The sequence below is a fragment of the Microtus ochrogaster genome, chromosome 6, assembly GCF_000317375.1.
Source record: "Microtus ochrogaster isolate Prairie Vole_2 chromosome 6, MicOch1.0, whole genome shotgun sequence".
NCBI lineage: Eukaryota > Metazoa > Chordata > Mammalia > Rodentia > Cricetidae > Microtus > Microtus ochrogaster.
This window is the reverse complement of record NC_022013.1, coordinates 67,144,226-67,170,884: the sequence shown is the minus strand read 5'-3', so window position 1 is coordinate 67,170,884 and position 26,659 is coordinate 67,144,226. Positions and strand designations below refer to the sequence as shown.

The window sequence follows — 26,659 nt, the reverse complement described above, 5'->3', positions numbered from 1 at the left end:
TGTGTGTGTGTGAAAGCTTTTAATTTTAGATACGTTTGCAAAGTCAGACATAACACATAGGAAGAGAATTCTATCACTCAAAGGCCGCATGGATGAAGTGGAAAATAGATAAAGCCTCATTTTCATGGGAGATTAACCATCTCTGTGTTTGTATAAGAATTTAGCTGTTGAAAAGCCCAGTGGAGAGAGATGAGGAGAAATGTTTCTCTATTAGATGAATGTGCACTCAGACAAATACGGTGCCAGCTGCTAGCCAATGTCCAGCACGGGCATTTGGCAGCCTTCACTGGAGCTGTTTCCCACTCCCTAGGATTGATGAGCAATCCATTTGGGTCTGATTGATCAGATTCTATAGAGTTTCCATAGGCATATGGATCCATAGAAGGTTTCACTGCTTAAGATAAGGGGAGCCAATAAGAAGCCTCAGTGGGTAAAAGGTACTTGTCACCAAGTCTGACGACCTTAGTTCAATCTCCCGATTCACATGGTAGAAGAGGGAACAGACAAGCTTACGCTGGCCTCCACAATCACACACACATACATTCATACACACATACTTGTGATAAAAAAAAAATTACTAACAAGGCTTTGAGCAGAGTTAAAGGCACCCATATTGGTATTTCCTCTGGATGTTAGTGGTCTCTGGCACTGTGTACACAATATTTGGAAGGATGTAAAGGATGTTATGCCCAAACATATGCTTAGTGGACCCAGACTACAAGATGTTAATATGAAGTTTATGATATGATATAAAGTATTATGTGAGCCAAGACATCTAAGTACCAATAGAAACAGTACATTTCTCTACCCTACAGACTTCTCCTAGCCTTTAAGATATATATAAGTACAGTGGCCCTTCTTGCAAAAATATATTTAAATTTTGAAGTGAAGAACATATATGTGTGAGTACATTGCAAATATCCAGCATAAGGGTAGCACCCCAGCTTCTACACCACCCTCTGTTGAAGATTTTGATGGCTCAGCATTTATCTGGCTGTATCACTGGCTCAGGAATGTTTGAAGCCAAAATTGATGAACGAAGGGGACAAGTAGGGAAAACAGGAAAGAAGAGGGAGAGGGGATGAATGAGAGACCATGTGAGGGGCAAGGCTGTCTCCGAGAAGAAGCTAGAGCTGTTTTGAGGCAGGATAGAGAGACTTGGAGTTCAGGGTGTAAAGGCCCATATTTCTATATGGCATAGCAGCCAAGCCACCAAGCCATAGGCCACACCTGAGGTGGGTCACATATCCTGCCAGGCAGGCTGTCGCTAACCTAACAAAAGGTCAGGATGTTTTGCTCCTTTCTTTGTAATAGCATACACAGCAGACAGGTAGTTGGGGACACGACAAAAGGCCATTTCCTGGTTACCTAGGAGACAGAATGCTAACGTATTTCACCCTCAGTTAAGTCTTGGTATAAAGACTGTTTGGAGAATAAACGGAGGGAATTCTTCAGGATGTGAACTCAGGATATCATGGGGGATCTCTTAGAATCTCCCTCCCAATGAGACTATGTGAGTCATGTCTTTATTCCCGTCTCCTCCACGCCAGTCCAGAGAGAGATAGTTTATGTTGGGGTCTGGTTTAGAGAAATAACTGAGGGTCTGGGTTAGCACCGGACCCTGATAGGGGTGTGGAAGAAGGGGTCCCTGAGACTGAAGTTGAGTCAAAGCTTTCAGCCGCCGAGGATCAGAAATTTCAGCATGGTTTGGAAGACGCATTATAAAGGTGCTGGTGGGAGGCACTATGGATTTTATATGAAAATATTTTCTAATAAGGAAAATAAAACAGCAATGAACAGTGCTTCAGGCCCAGGCTTATAGGAAAGTGAAGTATGGCCTTGTTCCTATCCTGCATAGTTTCTGGAAATTTCACAAACAATATTATAAATGTTTGTTTACAGCATGCACACCCTAACTTCTCTTTTGCTTTTGTTTTATCAACTGCAATCATCTCAGGTACATCTCTGGAGTTAAAAAGTGATCTCATTTGGATTCTTAGAAGTATGTGTCTCCCTCTTTCCTAGAGTGCCTCTCTTCCCAGTGTGACTCTCCCATCTGCCATGGGGAAGGCGCTGCAGTAACCCATAGATTATCTTGACCTGGAGTCCTAGCCATGAAGGAAGCAGGACAATGCAGGGATGGCCAAGTCTGGTAAAGGTAACACTCACTGGAGGCATAGTTCTCATAAGCTGTCACCCAGGTGGGGATGGGACTCCTTGGTAGGAAACTGCCCTTGGAATTGCATGTGCAGTTGGAAGCAACTCCAATAGGAAAGCGTTTACCATGTTGGACCTGGATAGAATCCTTTCTCTGGTCTGTGCATGGTCTATTTAGGGTAAACAGCCATTTCCTTATGTGTCTCCAGGAAAAGTCACACGTTTGCCTTCATAGATAAGAAGAGTGAAGCTGAGAATCCCCTATTCAGTATCTCACACCGAGGTTCTCCCTGCTCAGCCAGCCTGACTCCAGAGGACCACAAAGCTAACAGTCCCCTAACTCACGCTCCTCTACCACCAAGAGCAGGGAAGCAAGGATGAGGTGTGGGGAAGACTCCTGACAAGAGGCTGAGCTCAGAGTAGTTCTTGAGATAAAAAGACGGAGCTTCCAAATCAGGTCAAGTCTCTGCAGCATCACCTCTCAGGAAGAGACTGATAACTCAGGACTGCTGAGACTGACGGCTCTGAGGTCCAAAAACTCACCCGCCTGGGTCCAAACCAATGTGAAGGAGCAGCTGGCCCTCTGCCCAGGTCAGGGGTTTCTAAGCTATTAATATTCTATTAACTGAGGACTCTCTAACCCATGAACTCTGTATGTGTGTGTGTGTGTGTCTGTGTAAGAGAGAAAAGGGCAAGGGGGTGGGGGGAGAAGGAGAGAGACAGAAGGAGAGGGAGGTTGGGAGGCAGGAGGCTGACTCCAGGAGCTCACTGTGTAGTTGAAGATGATCTTGAACTTCTAATCCATCTCCCTCCATCTCCCAACTGCTAAGATTATGGGTGTATGCCACCATACACAATTTACATATTACCGGCATGTGAACCCAGGACTTTGTGTATGCTAGTCCAACACTTTACTGAATGCATGAATTCTTGCATATATGTTAAATCACCTGTAGCTTACAGATTCTGGAAATGAGGCAAGAAAGGCTGGCTTTGGGCTTATACTGAAGAAAATGGCTAGACACTTCGTTCTGTGTTTTTATTTCTACGGCAGGAGGAAAAGACACTGGCTCAGGATTGAGACCACAGTGGCTTTCTTTGTGCCAAATGTCATTGATGAAAGAATCTCTAGGTGTTATTCCAACCTTTGACCCAAGAGCCAGTGTACCTTTGGGGGTATAAAAACCCCAAATCTAAACTGGGATTTCACTGAGTGGCAAAGTAAAATCAAGCAAAGCCCAGGCCTAGGATCCAGGCTAATTATCTACCGCCCACATGCTGTGCAGTACCGAGGGACTCATCACCCTGACCCTTCATTTGCTCATGTGCAGAATGACAATAGCCTACTCTACATGGCTGACACCCTAATCCAGACGTAGGTGCCATTCCGGTTTGCTCCTGTTGCTCTCAGAGCACCTCAGGACTGAAAATAACCCTGACCGAGATGTTCTACAAACCCCATCTATTGTCCTGAGTCTGAGCAAGGTAGGTCAAAGAGGTCCTTACATCACTGAGTATGTTGAAGGCTTCGTTCAGAGCGATATCCAGCATTCCGATTCCTTTGGCGAAAAGTTTGTCCAAATGCTCCCTGAAGTGCTGTAAGGACAAAGCATAAAATCCATTAGGACTCTGCATGTCTCCCAGCTTCATGGAACCTGCTACCAGCTCATTCCCCAGCTCCGCTGCCACTCTCTGCACTGCTCCCTGAGGCTCAGTATAAATGTCACCCTCTTTGTATCTTAGGAGGCTCTCTCAGGCCATTTGCTTCTCAGACCAGTTCACTGGGATTCCTTTGTGCCCTGGTTTGTCTCTCTGTGATGGTGATAAAGAACGGACCAAAAACAACTCCAGAGAGAAAGGGCTTAATTTCATCCTAAAACCCCCAGGTCAAACTCCATCACTGAGAGAAGGAAGAACAGAGGCTCAAGGCGGGGCCCTAGAGGCAGGAACCGAGGCAAACATCCCAGAAGAAAGGTGCTTGTTCTTATGGCTTGTTCAACCGCTTTCTCATCTTGTACAGCTCAGGACCACCTAGGGGCAGCACCACCTATAGTGGGCAGGGCTCTCCCACATCCATCATTAACTCCCCACAGACATGTCTACAGGCCGATCTAACAACCATTTTCTCAGGTGGGGTTCCCTCCTTCCAAGTATCTCTAATGTGTAGCAAGTTGGGCCTCCTTGGTTGTAGCCCGAACTCTCCTCTGGTTCTTATGATTCTGTAGAAATCTAGCCTCAGCCTCATAAGAAAGTGGCTAAGAAGCCCTGTAAAGAAGTACGGCACACGAGGACACGGCACATGGAGCACACAGCGTGCTCAAGTCTGGACTTTGATTTTGTTTGTCTTAGTGGTCTGTACTGAAGACGGATCCTTGCACACGCTAGGCAAGCACTCGCCCATTGTGCTACGCCCCTCAATTCTTTACAGAGCACTTGGTCCTTAACTGGCCCCAGGGTGGAATCACTGTAAGTTGGGTTCTGCATTACAAGCCCATCTGGTACCATAACCTTCCCCCACGCTCAGTGGCTGTCAGGTCTGCACTGCATGGTTACCATTCTTTTAATCCATGTGTGGCTAGGAGTCACCTGCAGCTTCAGGCAAGGGTTCCTTTGATTGTTGGGACATGGAGAACCAAATGGAACAAACGTGTCAGATTGGCTCACTGCTCTTTGTGACAAGGTCAGTTGATTTTGCTTTGTTTTTCCTGTTCCAAATATAATTCATACATCAGGTGAAAAAATAATTCCCTGAAGAGAGCGCTTCCAAATAGTGTCATAGCTAGAGGAGTCCTTGGTTTCGCTTTCTTCTTCTTTTTTTGTTTATTTTTATTTTTTATTTTATTTTATATTGGTTTTTCAAGACAGAGTTTCTCTGCATAATACCCCTGGCTGTCCTAATCCTCACTTTGTAGACCAGGCTGGCCTCAAACTCACAGAGTTAATGCCAACACTGCCCAGGCCCACCCTTCTTCTTAATCACTGTCCCTGAACCTTGCTACTTACCAGGTATCTGTGCCAGACAGAACATATCAAGGCACTTTATGCCCAGGGGATCTTTAGTGTTTAACAGTTACTTAACACTGTTTTGGTATCATGGTTATATTAAATGCCATCTTAAACATCTTACGTACTAACATAAATGAGGTTTAGCCCCTGAATAGCAACAAACAGAAAAACAATGAACTAAATGCTCTTGTTCTTGCTGTACCAGGGACCATGAAGCCCCAATCTTGCCATCTGAGGAATGGTCACGGTAACTGCCTAGATGGTGGACAGAGCAGAGTCCATCAGGGTTCGGGACTACAGGAAGACATTTCTGTCCCCTCCTGTCCCCATTTTGCCTCTCCTTTAAGATACTTTTCTTCTCTGAGCCTTCTTTTTCCTCTTTGCGCTCAGAGGTATGGGCTGTTGAGAGATGCATCTGAAGAGAATTGTGGGCCAAGAAAACAACGTGAAACCCTCTTCATTTCGGAATCCCTGCCTGTTTCATAGCTTGTGACAGGAAATGACAGTCATATCACAAGACAACAAGTCTGCGGTCATTAAGAGAGGGTGCTCATCCATGAGTACCAGAATGACGATTCTAGGAACCCATTCAGTGCCCGTGCTGAGATGTTCAAAGGAAGAAGTGGCGAGGGAGCTTGGGTCTGGGAGAGGGGAGTTCTGCCAAGGCCCAGGGACCACTTTCCTCCTAAGGACACTGCCCGCCCCTTCCCATGTTCTCCAGCTGTTCTCACCACCACATCACAGCCATATGCTTTCTTCCAAACAACATGCTGTTCTGTGGGAGTGGATTGTGGACTTCTTTAAAAGCTTTCAAATCTTGTATGAATGGAGGAAAAATGGGTGGAGTGGGGAGGATTATTATCAATACTTAAGTTTAAAAAGAAAATCAGAAGGTTGGTGGCTATGGAGGTGGCTTAGCTGATAAACTATCTACATCATAAGCAAAAGGACTTGAGTTCAGCTGGAATACAGGTAAGTGGAAACAGGAGGCTCTCAGGAGCTCATTGGCCAGCCAGTCTAATCACTTGGTGAGCTACTGGTTTAGCAAGAGACCCTGCCTTAAAAATAACATGGCAAGCAAATGAACACACACATCTGCATGCATGCACTCACACACACACACACACACACACACATCTGCATGCATGCACTCACACACACACACACACATACACACACATCTGCACACATGTGCACATCCTCACCCACCCCCCCGGAAACTTTATACTTCTGATGCCTTCCATACCAACTGCCTCCTTTGCAGCTCTGTCATCTGATACACCTTGGAAAATAACATCTTGCCCTTCAAGGGCCAGGCTGGTTTAGATGAATACAAACATGGCTAATTTCACTGACCCATAATCCCCAAGGGTCCTCAGGAGCCTAGCTACAGCAGAATAGAAGGTTCCAAATTGCTGGGCTGGGAACTGGGCAACAGATGTGGCCAGAAGGTAGCCAGTCCCCACGCCTTTTCTAAATTAAACAGTTTGTGGGAAGTCGTGACAGCCCTACCGTATTATTAAACTTCAATAAAGGAAGAATAAGGTGGCTTTTTATCTTTGCTTCAGGCAATTCATGTGGCATATGCTGCTGCCCAGGAAAAGGCCTTGCTTCCAAAGCAATTAGTGCAGCTTACTGCCTGGGGAGATAAGCCTGCCACCACTCCTCCTGCTCAGTGCCAGGAGGAACCAGGGAGTCTGCTTATCTCCTTCACACAGCCACCACAGCCCGGCCCATGGAGGTCTCTGGTGCAGTGGGCTCTCCCTGTACCTGTGTTTCATTTGGTAGAATCATACTGATAAATCTCTCTGTGGAAACAGAATGCCTACGCTTCCTTGTCCACGTGTCTTAGTTAGGGCTTCTATTGCTAGATCCATGACCAGAAGTAATTTGGGAGGTGTCTTCTTTAGTTAGGGTTTCTATTGCTGCAGTGGAACACCATGACCAAAAAGCAAGCTGCTGAGAGAAAGGGTTTGTTTGGCTTGGGCTTCCACACTGCTTGTTCATCCCTGAAGTAAGTCAGGACAGGGAACTCAAACAGGGCAAACCCTGGAGGTAGATGCTGATGCAGAGGCCATGGTTACTGGCTTGCTCAGCCTGCTTTCTTATACAACCCAGAAGTGGCCACACCCATAATGGACTGGGCCCTCCCCATCAATAGGTAATTAATAAAATGCCTTACAGATGGTTCTTATGGAGGCACTTTCTCAGTTAAGGTTCCCTCCTTTGAAATGACTTGTTTGCGTGTCAAGCTGACATAGGACTAGCCAGCAAACTGATCCCTTGTGAACTTGACAAACACAGCACTATTACGCCACACTTTTTCTTTCTGATTCATCTCCAAGATCTTAACATTAAAAACATAAATAACTTTAAAAGTCCCTCAGTCTTTACAAATTCAAACACATTAAAATTTCAGTCTCTTTAAAATATCTAATCTCTCTAAAACCTACAATTTCTTTTTAAGTTCCAAGTATTTCAGTTATGGGCTCCTGTTAAATCAAAGTTAAATTAAATACCTTCGGCCAGAGGGAAGAACCAGGGCACAATCACAATCTCAACCAAGCAAAATCAAACTCCAACAGTATAAATAACTCAATGTCCAAATATCTGGGATTCATTCACAATCTTCTCGCTTCATCCAAAAGACCCTGGTCATCTGTCAGCTTCCCCTCTGAAGCACACACAGCTGGTCTTCTAGGTTGGCTCCACTCCACTGCTGCTGCTGGTCTTGTTGGTCGTCCATGGCACTGGCATCTCCAAAACTGCTGGGGTCCCTTGCTACATGTAGGCTAAACTTGCACCCCTAACCTCTCATAGGCTCTCTTCAAGGTGCCAAGCCTCAACTTCTCTGCATGAACCCTCACAGTCCTGGGTCTTCATCTACCACTGAGGCTGCCCTTTCATCAATGGCCTCCCCTGGCCTCTCACAGTGCCAAGCCTCAGCTTCTCTGCACGACCCCTTCATGTCTTCAAAACCAGCTCCACCTGGGTGAGTTCAGATGCCAGCACAAGGTACAACCTTGACCACTGCTGGAACATAGCTTGTGTGTACTGACCCTGAGAAAACACTTTCTAAGAAATTCTACCTCAGTGATACTGGTCTTGTCTTAATCGCTGCTCATGTCTTAGCTCCAGCTGACCAAGATTCATTGCCCTAGAAATGAAAGTTTTCACTTCAGTGGTGCTGACATGGTCCTTTGTGTTTTCTTGTTAGTTGTGACTTACACCTCAGCCCCAGGTGACCAGAATGACAGACTCTTAATTGAAAATAGCAAATGGCCCTGATATTTAAACATCCCTCTGAAACTTCAAAGGGCAGGCCTTTATCTTCTCCATTGTGCTCAACATTCAAGCTCTGACAGAACATTCAGCTGAGCTCTCAACACTCAATGACTCTTCTGACTCAAAGTTCCAACGTCTTTCCACAATCCTCCCCAAGACATGGTCAGGTCTGTCACAGCCATACCCCACTATGCCGGTACCAACCTGTTTTCGTTAGGGTTGCTATTGTTGTGATGAAACACCGTGACCAAAATGCAAGCTGGGGAAGAAAGGGTTTATTTGGCTCACACTTCCACAATATTGTTCATCATTGAAGGAAACCAGGACAGGAACTCAAACACGGAAGGATCCTGGAGACAGAACTTGACACAAAGGCCATGGAGAAGTGCAGCTTACAGGCTTGCTCCCTACGGCTTGCTCAGTCTGCTTTCTTATAGAACCCACAACCACCAGCCCAGAAGTGGCCACACCCACAATGAGCTAAGCCCTCCCCATCAATAAGGAAAATGCCATTGAGTTGGTTCTGATGGAGGCATTTTCTCAATGAAGGTTCCCTCCTTTCAGATGTCTCTAGCTTGTGTGTCAAGTTTACATAAGATACAACTGTTCCTCAGTATGTTTGGCTCTTAGTGACCACACACTGTGACAGCTGGGTAGCTCAAGGTGAAGTAGAGAATAAAACAGGGTAATTATAAGGACATAGAAGGTGTGTCCTCAGCTTCTCTATAGCAACAGAGAGAATAATTATAACTGTGTACAGCCTTGCTCCCATCCAGGCTACAGACACAATCTTCTAGGAGTTTTAGCAGGAAACCCCATTAACAGGGGAAAGACGTGTTAAACTCCTGTGTGATTCTAGAAGCTCTTGTTTCTATTTATTTCTTAACAGATTATAATCCCATCCATGGTACCTTTGAAGCTGCCCTATCATTGTGCTTAAACAGAGAGAGAAGAAATCAGGTGAAAGGTATCTTAGTAACCATTAAGATGTGCTTTGGCCACACCAAGGAGGTAGACATGGCTCATAAGAAAACTGCTAGTCTCCCTTGGAAAGCCTCTACCTGCACTTGGGTATGTTTTTCTGAGCAGCCTCATACTTAAAGTTTATATTAGAATATCTTTAATGAAACATCAACTCTGCTTCATACTGGCTAGTCTTGAAATTCTTTTCTGCTTTAATGCCAGAAATTTCAGTCTAGCCCAAGCTGAAGTCCCTAAAAGAGCAGGGGAACTCGTAAGGCAATTGAATGAAGCAGTGTGGAGATGCGTCTCTGTCCCCTACTGCTGACACAAGTGACATATGTTTTGACAGACTAGAATCCAGATGTTCTGAGAGTGCTGTGTGAGCTTAGGTCTCTAGAGAAACAGCACATACTGTGTGTGTGTTTGTATATGTGTGTGTGTGTATGTATGTATGTATGTATGTATGTATGTATGTATATGTGTGTGTGTATACATACAAAGGAGATTCATTAGAATAGCTTATAGTCTAGCTTCACAATGGCTGTCTACCATCAGAAGGTTCAAGAATCCAGTAGCTGTGCGGTCCACTAGGCTGGATGTCTCAGCTGTTCTTCAGTGTGTGCTGGAATCCCAAAGAAGTAGAATGCATTTCCAGTTAGGGAAGGGACTTAGAGCAAGAGCGAGAGCAAGCAAAAAGCAAAAGCTTCCTTCATCCATGTCCTTCATATTGGCTGCCAGCAGAAGGCATGGCCTGGATTGAAGGCAGATCTTCCCACCTCGGAAGTTCTGCATTCAAAGTGGATCTTCCCACTTCAAATTATTTAATTAAGAAAAGTAATACCTCATGGGTGTTCCCAGTTGCCCAGGTTTTAATTTCAGATGTCATGAAGTCATCAATCAACAATAGCCGTTACAAGAGTTCTGTAGAAGCCTTCCAAGCTTTAGTCCCAGTAACAGGTGTGGTACAATTTTCCCTCTAGCAGGAAGGTGGCTTTTGACAGTCCTATCAGCCAATAGATGATTAGTCTACACCAGCCATCATGGCTGTCTCACTGAAATCTCCGTGTATGCTCTCACAAGGCTCCATGGTCCAAGCCCAAACCACTGAAGTCCATCCATAAGATTCCCACACCTATCTTCTAGTTGGATGTAGTTACAACTAGGCTATTTACTAGCCTCTCTGTCCTGTCATATGCACACCTGACAAGACGCCTGCTGCCCCAACACCAACCCCAGGTTGATTCTCTTAGGTACCCATTTATCTTGAGAAATTCCTTGGCTGAATTCTGTAGATATCTGGCCACATGGCTCACTTGAGAAATTCCTTGGCTGAATTCTGTAGATATCTGGCCACATGGCTCATGGATACGGGGCCAGGAATAGTCAGTAGAGTTTATAGTAGAAAGGCACGCATCTGTGGCATGGCCACCTCCAAACCCAGACTTTAGTAACTCAGGCTACCATTGATTCCTCTGGGGAAAGTGGAGACAAGGTGTTTCTAAAAATGAAAATGGAATGGTCCAAGAGAGCTGGCAGGAGGGAGGTAGCTCAGCTGTTTGTAAGTTAGGGGCAGCACGAATCCTGATGGATCTGCCCTGGACTCTCCCCGGGTCTCTTTCCTATTGTGGATAACAAATTGAAGTGTCTAAAGGCAGCAGCTGTTTCAAGCCAGTGCCAAATTAGACACGAGATGGATCTCTTGGACATGAACAACGCACGCCATTTCATACCAGGCTCCTCACATCAGCTACAGCTTCGTTTCTATGGCGGAAACGCTAATTACTCCTGTAAGAAGATGGGTGGCCGTCAGCTCAGCACAGGAGCTCCTCAGCTGGGAAGCTCCCAGGTGGACCAGCGCTCCCACCGTGGCTTCAGTCCCTGCTGTCCCAGAGGAGACACATTAGTCACCTCACACAGCCCACCACAGAGTCTGAGAAGACCTGCTGCCATGTTTCATGTAAGGCCACGGCAGGGTCCAGATGCTCTGAGGAAAGCCGTAGGCATGAATTCTAATTGGTCTTAATAATAAAAACTTGGAGACAGGTATTAGGGGATGAAAACTGAAAGATCAGAGAAGCAGAGCAGTCAGACACCAGAGAGTTATTACCTCTACCAATGCTCAGAATGAAGGACCAATCCTGTCTCTACGAATCCTCAGACTGCATTCTCAGACTTCCCCTGAGCTTCTTTCTCCTCCTGCCTTACATTCCTCTCTCCTCCCAGCCATCACTCCTGTCTCTGTCTCCTTAGTGCTGGGATTAAAGGCATGGAATCTCAAGTGCTGGGATCAGCTTTGTGTGAGCTCTGTTTCTCTTTTAGACAGAGTCAATCTCATGTAGCCCAGGGTAGACTTGAACTCACAGAGATCCGTTTGCATCTGTCTCCCAAATGCTAGGATTAAAGGTGTATACCATCACTGCCTAACCTCTATGGCTAACTAGTTGCTAGCTCCACACTCTAATCTTCAGGCAAGCCTTATTGTTAACATTGCAAACAAAAGAACACTACAGAAAGCCACAGCCCAGATGCTTCCTGACAGGGCACCTGCTTTGTGTGCCAATACAGGATGGCAGTGGGTGTGTGAAGCAGCAGATCTTGCCCTTCATATCTTCCTGACATTGCCGAAGGTTCATCAAACTTATAAAGGCCTTGATTTGAGGCAAATGTGTTTCTGGGAGCAAGAACGCTACTAGTCAGACCATGAGTATTGTAGATAGAGAAACAGACATGACAAAACCCTAGGATAGGAGAGAATGGCATATATAAGTGAATTTGGTTGCAGACTCCAGAAAGGGAGGACACTGTGTTCCATGGGTGTGGGAGAAAGGCAGCCCTTTGAGCAGGAATGTTCAGGCACTTGGAGCTGTCGTTCAACAGATGGCTAGTAAGAATGGCTGTGTGAAGATGAAAAGATCTCAAAACTCGGAGCTGAGAAGGAATGGCAGGTTTAGGGGCTGCTGACCTGCAGGTCACAGAGGTCTCAGCAGGTGAGCCATGGGAAGAAACAGAAATACAAAACCTCAAGGAAGAGGGCAGCAGAGACCCAAGACAGACTCCATCAAAAACAAATCAGCTTTGAACCAAGGGGTCTAGAAGGATAGATTTTCAACCCCAGGATATGAAGGCACAAGCATTGGAAACTCTGAAGACAACTTGCATGCTCCCACTGAGAAAATAAAGATTCAATCACTAGCAAGACAATGAAACTGGAAAAAAAAACCCACTCTAAGACAGAACTACAATAAGACTCATCAATAACATTTTCTTGTTCAGGCTCCCCAATGGATAGTTAAAGATACAGTCTTCCAAATATTCCAGGTTTCTTTTTCTGAAGTAAAATGTCTCCTTGCAATTCTTCAGTCCACCTGGCCAGTGGGAATGTATATCTATAGACATGCAGTGTTCTCTTGGGGCCTCATCATGGTCATTCAGTCTTCACTGTACTGAGTCTGTAGTTTTGGTTCCGACGCTAGAGGCAAACTTGCGCCCTTTTCTTTATCCCTCTTGGGCATTGCCCATGTAGATCTTCTTGTGTCTAGACAGAAGATGGTCCATTCACAGCAATTCACCAATACCTATCCCTGTGATGCCAGCTGCCCTGATAGTAAGGTCCTTCTTCTGAACCCGGAGTGACTATCAAAGCAACACACAGGTGTGGAGAAGGTATCCAATCAGCTGGCAAGCCACACCACTGCCTTTTCCCCAGAGGTCAGGGAGAGCCTAACTCCTCCCTAATAGCTTCTTAACTGAAGCTAAAGGAACTTTAGAAAGAAAATCATTATTTCCATATTTCAAAGAGGCATCATGACAAGCGCTCACTCCCTGACATGGGCGGTACCTTTCACAGAGATAATAATGAGAATGCTAAGGTAGGCCCCTTAATGTGGAAGTCACTCATTCCCTGCACCTCTCCCCTGGCTCCCCAGTTCCCCTGTGCTTCAGGGTCCCGGGGCTGCTGGTTCTAGCTGGACTGGGATGATGCGCTTCTCTCAACGAGAGTCCATGGGAAGGTGTGGCCACTCATCCTTGCAGGAAAAGGCCCAGCACGTGACTAGCACAGAGGCATTAGACGAGGAAACACTGGCTCATCTACAGAAAAGTAATCTTCCTCCCAAGGGAGCTGTCTGGAACCCAATTTATGGGTCTGCAGGTTTTCAAGGGGTAATCCTCCTACTTCAGTCCCTAAGAAGAAAACAGAGGCGGGAAAAGGAGACTCCCAGGCAGAGCAATCAAAACCTACTGTGATTCCCAGCCTGGCTGGCATGGGCAATGAGTTTATGGTACTTTCTTTAATATCTTTCTCATAAAGTAAGGCTCCACTTAGGGGAAGATGGCAAGATGATACAGAGTTTTTAAAAAGATAAACATAATCCATGTAAAAGCAAAAGCACCACATGACTTCACTACCAAATGATCTGATAGCTAGCAATTATTTTTCTATCCCTTTCCCTCTCTGTCTCCATTATTACTTGTTGACCGAGGTTTCTGTTCCACCCGGTCCTGCAGTCATTTAGTCCCAAAGAAACATGAAGAGGTCTACATTAATTATAAACTGATTGGCCTATTAGCTCAGGATTCTTATTAACTCTCATAACTTATATTAGCCAATAATTCTTGTCTATGTTAGCCACATGGCTTGGTGCCTTTTCCAGTAAGGTAGTCACATTTTACTTTCTTTGTGTCTGGCTACTTTGCATCTGGATGACGACTGCAGACTGAAGCTTTCCTCTTCCCAGAATTCTCTTGTTCTCCTTGCCTGCCTCTACTTCCTGCCTGGATACTGGCCAATCAGCATTTTATTAAAAATAATACAAGGGACAGGATAAAAGACCACAGCAATTACTAAAAGGATGGTACAATATTTTAAATGATCTTCCCCAACACTCCTGTTCTGACCTCTAGCACCTTGTTGGTGTCAAGTTGGAGAAGGCACTGGAAAGTACACTCCACCAATAAAGCCGCCATTCTAGTCAGCAATTCAGATGAAAGACAACATCACTGACAAGTAAGCCTAACTGGTACCCTGTGGATCTTGAGGCCAGACACAAAAGACTACCTGGTGACACCTTGTATAGGAAATGATCTGCACTGTGAGTCTTAGAAAGCAGGACCTCAGGCTCTTTGACTACTAAAAGGAGTGATGGTCCCCTTCTCACAGGTCTGGAGGTTGGGAGGCGGGTGTTGACTGATGTGGGTTCTCCTAAGGGCTTCTCTTTACCTCACAAATGGTTGATTGCTTGTTACATGTACAACTACCCCTGAGGGACAACAGTCATATTGGATCAGGGACCATCCTGGTAGCTGCATTCACCAGTAAGAAGTATTTCAGAACCCATATGCAAATACAATTGAGTTACAGGAATGAGCTTAAGAATCACAGGGACAAAATTCAGTCTATAACACACCTTCCCGTGTTTAATCCTTGTTTTCTAGGTAAGAAAACAGACCAAACAAGTGAAGTGCATGATTGCAGATCACTAACAAGAATCAGAGTCCACAGGACATTCAAGTGACCTCAGTGTCCTGGTTCTATTCTCTTTAACACCACTCAGAGTAAGCATTGTCCATAGCAAAACCTGGCTAATAGCACATTAATGACAGGTGATACAAACTTTATTTCTTTCTCTTTCACCAGTGTGTGTGTGTGTGTGTGTCTGTCTGTCTGTCCGTCTGTCTGTCGTCTGTCTGTCCTCATGTGGAAGTCAGAGGAGGACAGATCTGGTGAGCTACTTTTCTTCTACCACGTAGTTCCTGGATCAAACTTTAGTAATCAGGTTAGGTGGAAAATGCCTTCACCCACTAAATCTTCTCCAAGACGGATGCTCTGTCAATGGAGATATCTGGGTCGAGCATGGGTCTTACCGACTGGAAAGTATCATGGTATAGATTTACTTTTGTGACAAAGTAATAGAAATATATTTTTAAAAAGAAGAAGAAAGAAAGAAAAAGGACCCAGATATCACTAGTGCTCTTAGCCCCTAAGCCATCTGTCCAACCTTCATCACTGGCATCTAATTTTGAGCATATCATATGACTGGAACCATGCAAGTGCCACCTTTTGAGACTGGCCTTTGTCACCCAGCATGATGCCATCACACACATACAAAAAAGCCTTTGTCAGCCTTGCTGACATTCATATTCTCAAAACCTCAACAGTGCTCAGCCTGGGGCAGATAAATATCTTTTAAACCAGGTTTTTAAAATTAACAAGAATATAAAGGCTTAAATGTGTGCAAAAGTTAAATATTATTCAGCCCAATTTTAATTGCATGGTTTTACCCCCAAAGAGTCAGTCAAACAACTGTCCAAATGTTTATATGAACCATGTCTATCATAACACTATTTATAATGATAAGAAAAATAAAAAACAGGCTATATATTGAACAATAAGAAGGATGGAATGTTATGTAGTCATATTAAATATAGCAGATGAACTAACATATGCCTATAAAGGTCATTTCAACTTACTCTTGATTTTAAAAGATACTTAAATAAAATGTACTTTAAGAAAAACATTGGATAGCCTTCTGGAATAATACAAAAACATGTTTTTGCCTATTTTTGATAGCAGCAATACACACAACTTGTGATTCTCTTCCTTTTGTTTATTCACATTATGAATGAGACTTTTCTTAATGTAAAAGTATCATGAAAAAATCATCACAGTGGTGGTGCACACCTTTAATCCCAGCACTCGGGAGGCAGAGGCAGGCGGATCTCTGTGAGTTTGAGACCAGCCTGGTCTACTAAAGTTAGTTCCAGGACAGCTAGGGCTGTTGCACAGAGTAATCCCTGTCTCGGGGAAAAAAAAAAATCATCACTGCTGTGGTGAAGCCTTGCTTCCAAGATGTCCTTATTTCTAGAAGGGTTTCATATTTTGGAACCTTAGCCCCAAAGTCATCATTAGATGCCTGTTCCCTGGGTTTTGGGCAGTGGGACGGTGGGAGAAGAGGCACACTTTTTGTCTTCATAAGCTGCGGCTGATGCTGAGGACTGGCAGAGAGGGAGAAAGAGATGCACTTGTCTTCCAGAAGCTGATACTGATGCTGATTATGACAACAGCATAGAAGAAAGAAGAGATGCACTTGTAGTCATAAGCTGATGTGGATGCTGATGATCAGCATAGAGGTAAGAAGAGGCGCACTTGTCTTCTAGAAGCTGGTGCTGATGCTGATGCTGATGCTGATGCTGATGCTGATGCTGACAGCCAGCATAAAGGGAAGAAGAGATACATTTGTCTATATAAGCTGAGGCTGATGCTGAGGATCAGCATGGGGAATGAAGAGTCTGAATATTTTATGGGAACTAAAAAGACCTCAAAGGGAGACTGAGAGGAGCTAGCCATTAAAAAACCAAGTAAAGGATCAGATAGGTGGGGTGGAGACAGCCTGGCAAGTAAAGGATCAGATAGGTGGGGTGGAGACAGCCTGGCAATGATGGCGAATAGAACAAAGAACAGTTTGTGAGAGAGGAAATACTTGGGAGAGTTCACCAGTCCCACCTAGAAGGAGGCAAGTGCAATACCTTTTCTCCCTTAGAGCCACCCAAAAGGAGCCCTGAGAGCTAGGCAGGCAGAAGGGCCACCTTCCAGCCCATCTCCCTAATTGCGTTTGTGTGCATGACAAATGAAACTGACTGACCAATTACGATAGAGCAGGTGGAAACTAAAGGCCCCACCCCTACCACTTCTTTCCACCCACTCAGCAATCATGACACCAAAGCCACCAAAGCCTCCACCTTCAGAGGAAACACCCAGACAGCAGCAGACGCTATGCTTCTTCAAGGGCAGTTTGAACTCCCAGCCTGTGAGGCAAGTGTTCCTGAGTCTCCAATCCAGGCCCCTGCCAGGGTCTGAGCTAAGAAGGAGCAGCCTCTTCTTGCAGCAAGAAAAACTTCCACAACATGGGAACAAGCCAAGAATTGCCTTTAAAAAGAATCAGAGGAGGCATCCTAAAACCAAAAGCTCAGCCCATGTCACTGGAAAATGTCCTGTTGTAGTGAGGACTCTTGCCTTTAGTGGGATCAGTTCAATACTTTAGAAGGCTCCCACTAGATAGGCAGAAAGGAGACTATTTATTATCAGAGCTAATAAAACTGACTGTGAATATGGAGTCAGCTTTCTTGGTCATGAAACCTGTGTGGTCACCTTTGTCCCGTGCTCCGAAGGGTCCTACTCTTACTTAATGCTCTGCTAACATCTTCAACATCTTTAAACTCGATAAACCAGAAGCCCCACTGCTCTGTTTAATACCTAGCCCATGTTCTGTTGCACAAGCAAAACACCCATTCATGTGTAATTTCTAAAGGAAAGAAGCAAATAAGCTTCTCATGGTTCTTGAAGTCCTAGAGTATGGACGCTGTCTGCTCAGCTCCTTGCGTCAGAGGATCCAGGTTTGTCTATGTGAAACAGCAAGAAACAAAAGCAAGCAGACAGGCGGAAGGAAGGTGGGCAGCTCAGTGTGTCACATTGGCTCACAAAAATAAACTGTTCTTGTATGTCCACCCGGGACTGCTGGAAAGACCTTAAGCCCTCTTCCATCCCAGCCTCCATAGTGGGACTTTGGCCTCAGCATGAGCTTTGGTAGGGGCTAACTATAACCAGACTGTGGCAGTACTGAAAACCATCCTGATGGCTGCAGAGGCTTAACTTAGGCGACCTAAGAATAGGCGTGGTAAGGAAAGGGCTGTCTCCAGTCAGAGTTTTGGTCTCTGTCTCTACTCAAATGTTTACTGGTGTTTATGAATGCCTGGCTTTGGTTTCCAGGGTCATGACATCAGAGAGCAGAATTTCTTTTCAACCAGCAACTGGCGAAAGAATCATCCACAGTTCACTTGATGTAGTAATTTTAAAATTAGTTTGTGTGAGAGATCAGGGTAAGGGAACACATTTAGAAGACAACTCCTAACCATGAAAGCATTACTTCGAACCCTCAAAGGAGTCAGTCACTTGATTCTAGTTCTTGGGACTTGGATGGAGAGCGGTGCTCAGAGGTCAGGGCAGCATGCTCATATTGTGCCTATGTTCAGTCAGATGCAAGTGGCGCTGCCAGAACTGAAGGATGCTGGGACTGTGAGTGGTGGTGTCGAACAGGATGCTGGGAGCAGACTGCCACTGAATCCCTGGGAAGCTTGCTAAAAGTACCCAGTGGCTCCAAGCTTAAAGGTTCCCTATAAAATGTTGTTCATTTTACAGTGGGAATCTCAGGCCCTGGACCACTTGGGCTTGGTTGGTAGATGATGGTGAAGGTGTTTCCTAAGCAGGGACCATTGTCTGGAACTGAGACCTCAGTGTGAGATGCACCTATCACGTCCTGGGAGTGGGACAGTGAAACAAAACAGCTCACTTAGGTAGGAGCCTGGAAATAATGCACAGGCCTCCTTTGTTTTTGCTGCCTCCCTTTGAAGCCCTCTGAGCTATCGCTAGGTCTGTCCGGCTGCTACTGCAGTCTTGCCATCACCACCCTAGACTGTGACCATGAGAATGGGAATCCAGAAAACAAAATTTACACCAAAAACCATAAACACAAACAGTCAAATGAGACCATGCTGCACCCCTCATGATACGCCTGGCAAAGAAAAAGTGATGCTTGAGGTCTCAGCTGCCAAGGAGACCTTGTAACAATCCCATCACATGATATGGACATCAAATAAAACACAGTCCAACAGAACACTTGATTTCATCGGCAACATGTATGCAATGTGGGGATGAATTCTCTGGACAGGGTGACCAAGTACAGGCTCAGAAGGAACAATGTCTGAGATGCTCTAGGTGCCACTTGGAGCTTCCAGGGGCAAAATGCTCCATGTAAGAGCCGCTGTTCCGACCTGCAGCTCCTTACAGACACACATAAGGAAGCAGAGAGCAAGAGGCTTGGGACACTGCTGAGAAAGAAAATGCAAAAGCAAGAGCAGCCAGAGTCTCCCAGGGCACATCACAGCATGCCACGTTATCTTCTTCACTTGGCAGTGTAGAGATCCCACACTGGTCCTTGAGGAAAAGCCAGGCAACGGGCTTCTGCCCCCTTAGTGGAATGCTAATGAGAACTCAGCTCCAAATATTACATGCTGATTCAGGCTGGATGTTCCCTTCAAGACCCAGCAGGCTGTTAAATGAGGTTAATCCAGCTCAGCCCAGTGAGATTTGGAAGCAAATAACCAAGAAAGCTTCTCAACTCCAGGCCAATAGTTTACAGATTCACAACAAAAGAACATCTTCCCTCTGTGAAGATAGGAAAGATCCTCTGTACCATGCACAGATGCCTTTAGAGCTGTTTCTATTATTTCCAGACTTCTACCCAAGTGAGAAATTTGTCTCACTGTCCCACTTCCCAGACATGACAGCCTACACAACACATTGGCCTCTCTGTGCCAAGGTGTCAGGCCTCACTCAAGAAGAGATGCCTTCGGCATAAACTGCCAATCCTAACAAGTTTGAAGAGACTAAATCACTGACCACCTGGGGGCTGTGCCAAGGCCAGCTGACTGAGGCTGCCAGGGATGTTGGCCCGCAGAGCATAGGATCTGGGTCTGGCATCATCTGGGTCCTCCCCATGCTCAGTGATCCCAGCCGAGGCAAAGACACGGCAGCTCTCCCACCTACCACCTCAACTCTGCCATGTGATGGGGGAGGCGGCTAAGGTTCCGATGAGTTGGTGCCCAGACTCGGGCCTGCAGAAGAGCACAGAGCGAAATCACGCCGGCCTAAGACCTTCAGTGATTTGCATAGCTCATTTCAACCAGATTCGCCAACAGGCTTAATCCCGTAGAATAATTAAAGCTAGAAGACAGGCCACAGGGCTGCTTTGCAGTGTTGATGGGGGAATCCGAGCATGGAAGGCGCGCTGGTCTGCCTGCCAAATCGTTAAGCTTCTCATTATTAACTCATTAACTTGGTCACGTGACGCATACAGGAAGGAAAGCAGAGGCCGGGAACACCTGCAGCTCTCTTAACAGAAGACACAGCGCAGTCGACCGCAGACTGTTAATGTGCACAGCACTCAGGCTGCACCTGCATGAAATGTCTGACCACTCTGTCATCTGCAGAAGTGTTAAGTTCATGTGTGTCCTTCTAACGGTAATTTTTGTTGTTGGTTTTTGTTTTTTATTCTGAGCATGGCACCCTGGATTCAGTTTGTCTAATACAGAATGAGGCCTGGAACTTGGCCTCCAGTTATAGGATGTGATGAACAAATGGGTTGGGGAGAAACAGGAAGACTTTTGCAAAGGATGATGTTGCACCCCCAGGGTCAGCGGGTGGGAGGCCTGTGTTGCTTTATTCCAGCATACTCCAGTTCTCCTAGTCAGTTTCCAGTACAACAGCCGGGGCAGGTAGAGCTGTACTAATTTGGGGTGTTGATTTAACCCACAGCATGGATTTTGAGATACGCGGTCAGATGCCCTGGTTACTGTGCTTTCATGCCTTCCCATCAGTAATACTTGCCATGAAACTAACCTGAGTTTTGACAGGAGACATGTTTCTTAAGATATTAGATACTGACTATGAGTCCCAGAGCTTCCCTCCACAGTAACCGCATTTAGTTAACAAGTCTCCAACATGACCCTCAGCCTGGGCTACATGCAGCATACAATGTATGTGTGTTTACCTAAAGAATGCTTTGTTTACTGTAGGCCAAGGACATCCATGTGAGACTGGGCTTCATTCTAAAGCCAAATCCCTGATAGTATTAGGTAAATACTTGTGAAATTACAGCTCCTTCCAGCCCAGTAGACGGATGATCCCATTAAAAATACCCATGGAGAGCAGATAGTTTACAAAAACATGCTGTGCTTCCCTAAGAACAGAGTTCAGTTCCCAGCACCCACATTAGGTTGCTAGCAACTGCCTGCCATTCTAGCTCTCAGAGATCTCAGGCATTCTATTGACTGCTGTGGGCATCCACAGCTCACACACACAGACACACACAGACTGTCCAAGAACTGTTGTATGGACGGCTCTGTGACTAAGAGTGTCACTGTGAAGTGTGAGGTCCTGAGTGCGGATCTTAAGCTCACACATAAAAGCTGGGCATGGCCATGTGAGTCAGCAACTCCAGTGCTGGCATAGGAAGTGGACGCAAAGGATTGCTGGTGCTTGCTGGACGCCAGCCTAGCCAGAAAGCATTGGGAGCTCCAGGTTCAGTGAGACCCTGTCTCCAGGGAACAGAGTGGAGAATGGCAGAGGACTTTGGGACTCTCCCTCTGCAGTGCATGCTGATCAGAATTGCTCACTAGGGTCTCGGGTCTAATCATTTTCATGAATTCTCCCCCAAAGCTATGGAGAATTTGAAACCGTGACTTGTTTGATAGGGTGTCAAGGTAGAAACCAGGAAAGCAGCCGCCACAGTTCAAATCAGACCATCGTCCCTGGAAGCATGGGGACCAGACAAAACTGTTTATGAAGAGTAGTACCCACAGTGCCATAGTTCCTTCTTGACTAGAAATTCTGGCAGTTCACAGCCATGGAGCAATAAGACATACAGATAGACAGACAGACCACACACACAGGAGAGAGAGAGAGAGAGAGAGAGAGAGAGAGAGAGAGAGAGAGAGACTTTCAGAAAGCCTGTCCACACATACACAGACAAATCCAAATAAAGAACTCAATAGATTCCCACACGGGTGAAAGTAATAAGCAAATGTCACATCCTTCTTCATGCTACACACAGCTGTGCCCTTTCTTACTAAGGTGAGATGTGGGATGTCCTTCTGTATATATGTGGCTTTTGCTGATTAATAAATAAAGCTGTTTTGGCCAATGGCTTAGCAGAGCAAAGCCAGGTGGGAAGAAATATGAACAGAGATAAAGACAGGGTAGGCAGAGTCAAGGGGATGCCATATAGCGGCCAAAAGAGAAGGACACTGGAACCTTGCCAGTAGGTCACAGCCTTGTGGTGATACACACATTAATAGAAATGGGTTAATTTAAGATGTAAGAACTAGTTAGAAATATGCCTAAGCTATTAGCCAAACGGTGTTATAATTAATATAGTTTCTGTGTGATTATTTGGGTCTGGGCGTCTGTGAAACCAACGTGCAGTCTCTGTTTACAAAGGTGGATGCCATAGAGTTATAAGAATATCTTACTTAACACCACTCATCAACCACGTCTAAACATGTCATGTTGTTTACCCATAATTCAGAACTGGGCTTTGCTTCTCTGTAAGGCAAGACTTTAGTAGAATGAAATAATATTGAATTGTGTAAGAAAGTTAACTGTACCTGCTCAGCAAGGCAATGGGTAGATAATGTCAGGCTTCTTACGATGGATGCGACTGGTGTGGTTCTGTATTTCCACTGTGTGTAGCTGCACATGTCATCCAGCATCTTCATGTTTCCATCACTTCTCTGGTGAGTTGCCCAAATATGTTGGGAATAACAGTGATGGCAATCACGAGAATCACACTTGTCTTCTAACCCCTAAGGCACTGTATCTATATTGTTTCAAATACTATTATTTCATATACCTATTTCTATGTACAATGCATATCCTTACATTTTTTTTTCCTTCCAGCTAAATACAGATGAACGGCAAAATTAAGAAATCAATTAACTGGTGTGTTTATTTAAGGTAGAAAGTCCATCTAAGGTGGATATCCTCCCTAAGCCCTCATTGATAGGGCTTGAATTCAAAGGAAGCTACTGGCTTCCATGAGCTCCATGCAGAAAGGGTTGACTGTGAGTTTTGCAAAATCTGCATTTAGTAATACCCATCTTCTTCTAGTCTCATTTATAATTCACTCCAATGATGGGCAAACTATCATCCATGGGCCATGCTTGTCTATGGACCATCCTTATAAATAAAGTTTTATTGAAACACAGCCAGGACCATTATAAACTATCTGCATCTACTGTTGTGCTCTGATCATAAATTCCAGTCATTGTAGTAGAGCCTCTATGCCCCCCCAACCAAAATATTTACCATGCAGCCTTTGGCAAATTTTCTGGCATTCATTCTAGTCCACTGAAGTAGAAATGACACAATGACAGAAACTGTCATACACTATAAGCTGACACACACAGCCTAACATAGGTTGTTTCCTGAAAGCAAACAAGTAATTCTAAATGAGTGAATTGATCAAATGCATATAAACAGATAATTATATATTAAAATTAAAAGGTAATATTTGAAGACCTTCCAGGATAATCGCTCACAGAAACAGCCCCCAGATTGCAGCTTCTGTAGAGTCTCTGAAAGGGGGTCTCGTTGGAACTAGGAGTTATGGTCTGTGCATCATTTGTCCTACTGTTCTTAAGTAATTTCAGGTAACAGGATAATGTGGATTTGACACTATGTGGCTACACCATTGACCTTGGCAAACAAAACCTGCCCCATTAGAAAAAGTCCATCTAGAAATTAGGAAGTGCCCTTTGAACTGCAAGGCAGTGAATGGGCTAATATTTGCCATTCCAAAAACAGTGTATTTTAAATCTTTTATGACTTTCAGTGCTGTGAAAGTACTTTTAAAATACTTTACTTCCAATTGCAAAATCATTCTGTCCTCAGTGGAAAGATGCTCTAATAATGCAGAAATATATCAGGTAAGCTTCTCTAGCTTTCCTCTTCTTCCCTCCCTTCCCTGCAGTTTAAAGCAAGCAAAACAGGAACTCCATGTCACAACAGTAGTTAGCACTGTTACTCTCTCTTTTGTTCTCCCTCCCCCAAGCCCCCTCTCTGTGTGTATGTGTTTTGTATGCATGTGTACTTCATTCATGTTTGTAGCTATATTTATTAAATTATATGCATTGAATACTAAGTGATCAGATGTAGAATTTATAGACAATTGTATAAAATTGTTCCTAATTTTTTTCTATTAGTTATCTCTAGGTACTCATAATGTTTAAAAGTAATGTAATTCCTATTCTTTTTACTAGTTTTTAATTTAATAAAAGTGAATTATCATTTGTTCCCTCAACAAACTTTGCCTCCTTTTGTATTTGTGCAGAATATATTTATATTATATGTAAATATATATAAATTATTATGTATATGCAGAAAAGCTATTTATGCATAAGCCCCCCACCCTCACAACACTGATAGACTGCATACTGCTTATTCTTAAGGCCAAGGGAGGCTGAGGATTTTACCATACTGGCTGTCCCCTCCAACCAAGCTTGGACTGGAAGAAACAGTCCAGTGGAACTCTGTTGGGTCCTTTTATTAGTTCAAGGAGCTCTGGTGTCTCCTGGTGTTAGGGGAAAGAGACGAGCTGCCAAAGAAGATAGGAGTCACGTGGGCCTCTAAGATCAGCTGATTCTGCAACAGCCAATTCACAAATGAATCTTAAACAGAACCATGAAATTTTGTGGATTTCAGGACATCTTCATTATAAAACCAGAGAAAAACCATATCACCCTCCGTCCTCCCTCCTGTCCCCCCTCTGCTCTCCGCAGAGACCACGGGAGGTTCATTTCAAGGTCTGATGAATGGTTCAGAAGGTCTGAAGCAGATTACAATGTGAATTTCCTTGTTTGAATTCTATATTTGAACACCAGACTCACCCAATTTGTCATGGTTTCTTTTTCCTTAAAGGAAACACCAGTCAGTTATTTAGAATATAAAACAGCAAAGCCAAATGTTCTCCAGACAGAAAACCACACCTTCAGAAGACAAACCCGACCACTTAAGAGAACCTCCAGACCCCTGTCCAGGGGCGTTGAGCTGTCGTCTATTTATTTTATGCAAAAATCACGGGAAGCCAGTTTTGATCAAAGCCAACCAACATTTCCGTTCTCATCTTGCTTGTTTGAAGACACACTACGATCACCACATTTTTTTTCTCATTTTTTAAAAGTAATTTTATCAAATGCTGTTTTGATTTAAATGATCGTGCTCTGCTTTCCAGGCCCCTGTATTGAGGATACAAGGCATCAGAATCCCAAATGTGACCTCCAGGAAGCTCTTCATGCCCACTCGATCGCTGAACCTTCAGTGGGGGCGAAGAGTCTCAGATGTCACTCCGTCCCTAGAGCAAGCGTTCCCAAAAACATCCGACCATGCTGGTCCACGTCAATTAACTGCCCCTGACGCTCACATTGCCAGTTTCACACAGGGACATGGCAGGTCACAATGCTCCATTCCCGTTATGAGAAGAATGCAGAAAAGATCAAAGCTACCATCAAAGCATTGGAGCAAAAATAACGATAGAGAAATGCCGATCTGAAACCAGCCAGTATCACCCCATCATATTTTGCTCACCTTGATTATATTTCAATGTTCTATATTTTCACCATTTTGTATAATATATGATAATAAACCGGGTAAGATCATAAAGAATCCCAAGCTTTTATTGTCGAAGTTTTTCAGATCTTCTATTGAAATAACAAGAACAAACAACAAACAAAAAACCTAGACAGACCCCTTTAACAAGCCTCATGCATTTGGTGGCACATTCCCACTTCTAGGAGCCATGTACCCCTTAGTCCTAAACTTAGGGCATAGGGTTTTCCCTATGGAAATGGAAATCCAGCAGCTGGAATGTCTGCTCTCTGGCCACTCTGTTTCCATCCCTCACGATGGGGTCCCTGACCTATCCGAACCACAGGTAAGAAGCGCCGCACCGGGACATAGCCAGGAAGAGAATCTGACTCCAGCCATCAGGTCTGAGAGTGAGGGTATAGTATTCCATCCCTAGATCCCTACTGTTAACCTACTGTTAAGTGAGTATATGTAAAGGAACACGTTGCTTTTCATGAATGATCTGGGTTGCAAAGAGAAAAATGAGTGTGGAAGGTCCATAACCAGCATTGAACTGATGGCAAAAACAAAAACTTGTTCCCATTGACTGGCAGAGCTCACCTCTGTCTGAAGTATCTCAAGATACCAATAGACTTGGTCTTCTGAGACTGTTCTCGAACTACAAGGAAGCTTTTAGCCATTATGCAGTAAACCACAGCAGTTCTTTTCTAACATGACTGAAGAACTTCTGTCACATCAAGCCCCCAAACTCTTTCCTAGCCCAAGCTCCTGAATTTTTCACCTTGCTCCTCTAAGACTGCCATAGTTGAAGTCAGTTTGCAGCCGACTCCTTGAGCCACTTGAATTATATTTTTTCATGAACTGTAAACCTTCGGTCAGGGTTAATCTCTCATTTGCTTTGCTTATGGATGTTGGATAGCCCCCCTGTGACTAGTTTTCGGGGCTACCCTCCCTCCCCTGCACTGCTTTGTACCTTCTTCACAGCAAAACTGGGCACCTTTGTGTGAAATTCAGGTATGTGTGTCTTCTCTGTTGTGGTCCCTGGATTTTTTT

The 26,659-nt window shown here is 44.7% G+C and overlaps 1 protein-coding gene across 2 annotated transcripts in view; it reads right to left on the bottom strand.

The window, feature by feature from the left end:
* The window catches only part of Cacna2d3 (calcium voltage-gated channel auxiliary subunit alpha2delta 3), an 833,716-nt gene that overhangs the window by 405,602 nt on the left and 401,455 nt on the right, over window positions 1-26,659 (bottom strand). For both annotated transcript variants that reach the window (XM_005348768.3, XM_005348769.3), the window contains exon 10: window positions 3,664-3,753. In XM_005348768.3, coding sequence (XP_005348825.1) covers window positions 3,664-3,753 — 90 coding nt within the window. The remainder of the gene's footprint in view (window positions 1-3,663; window positions 3,754-26,659) is intronic.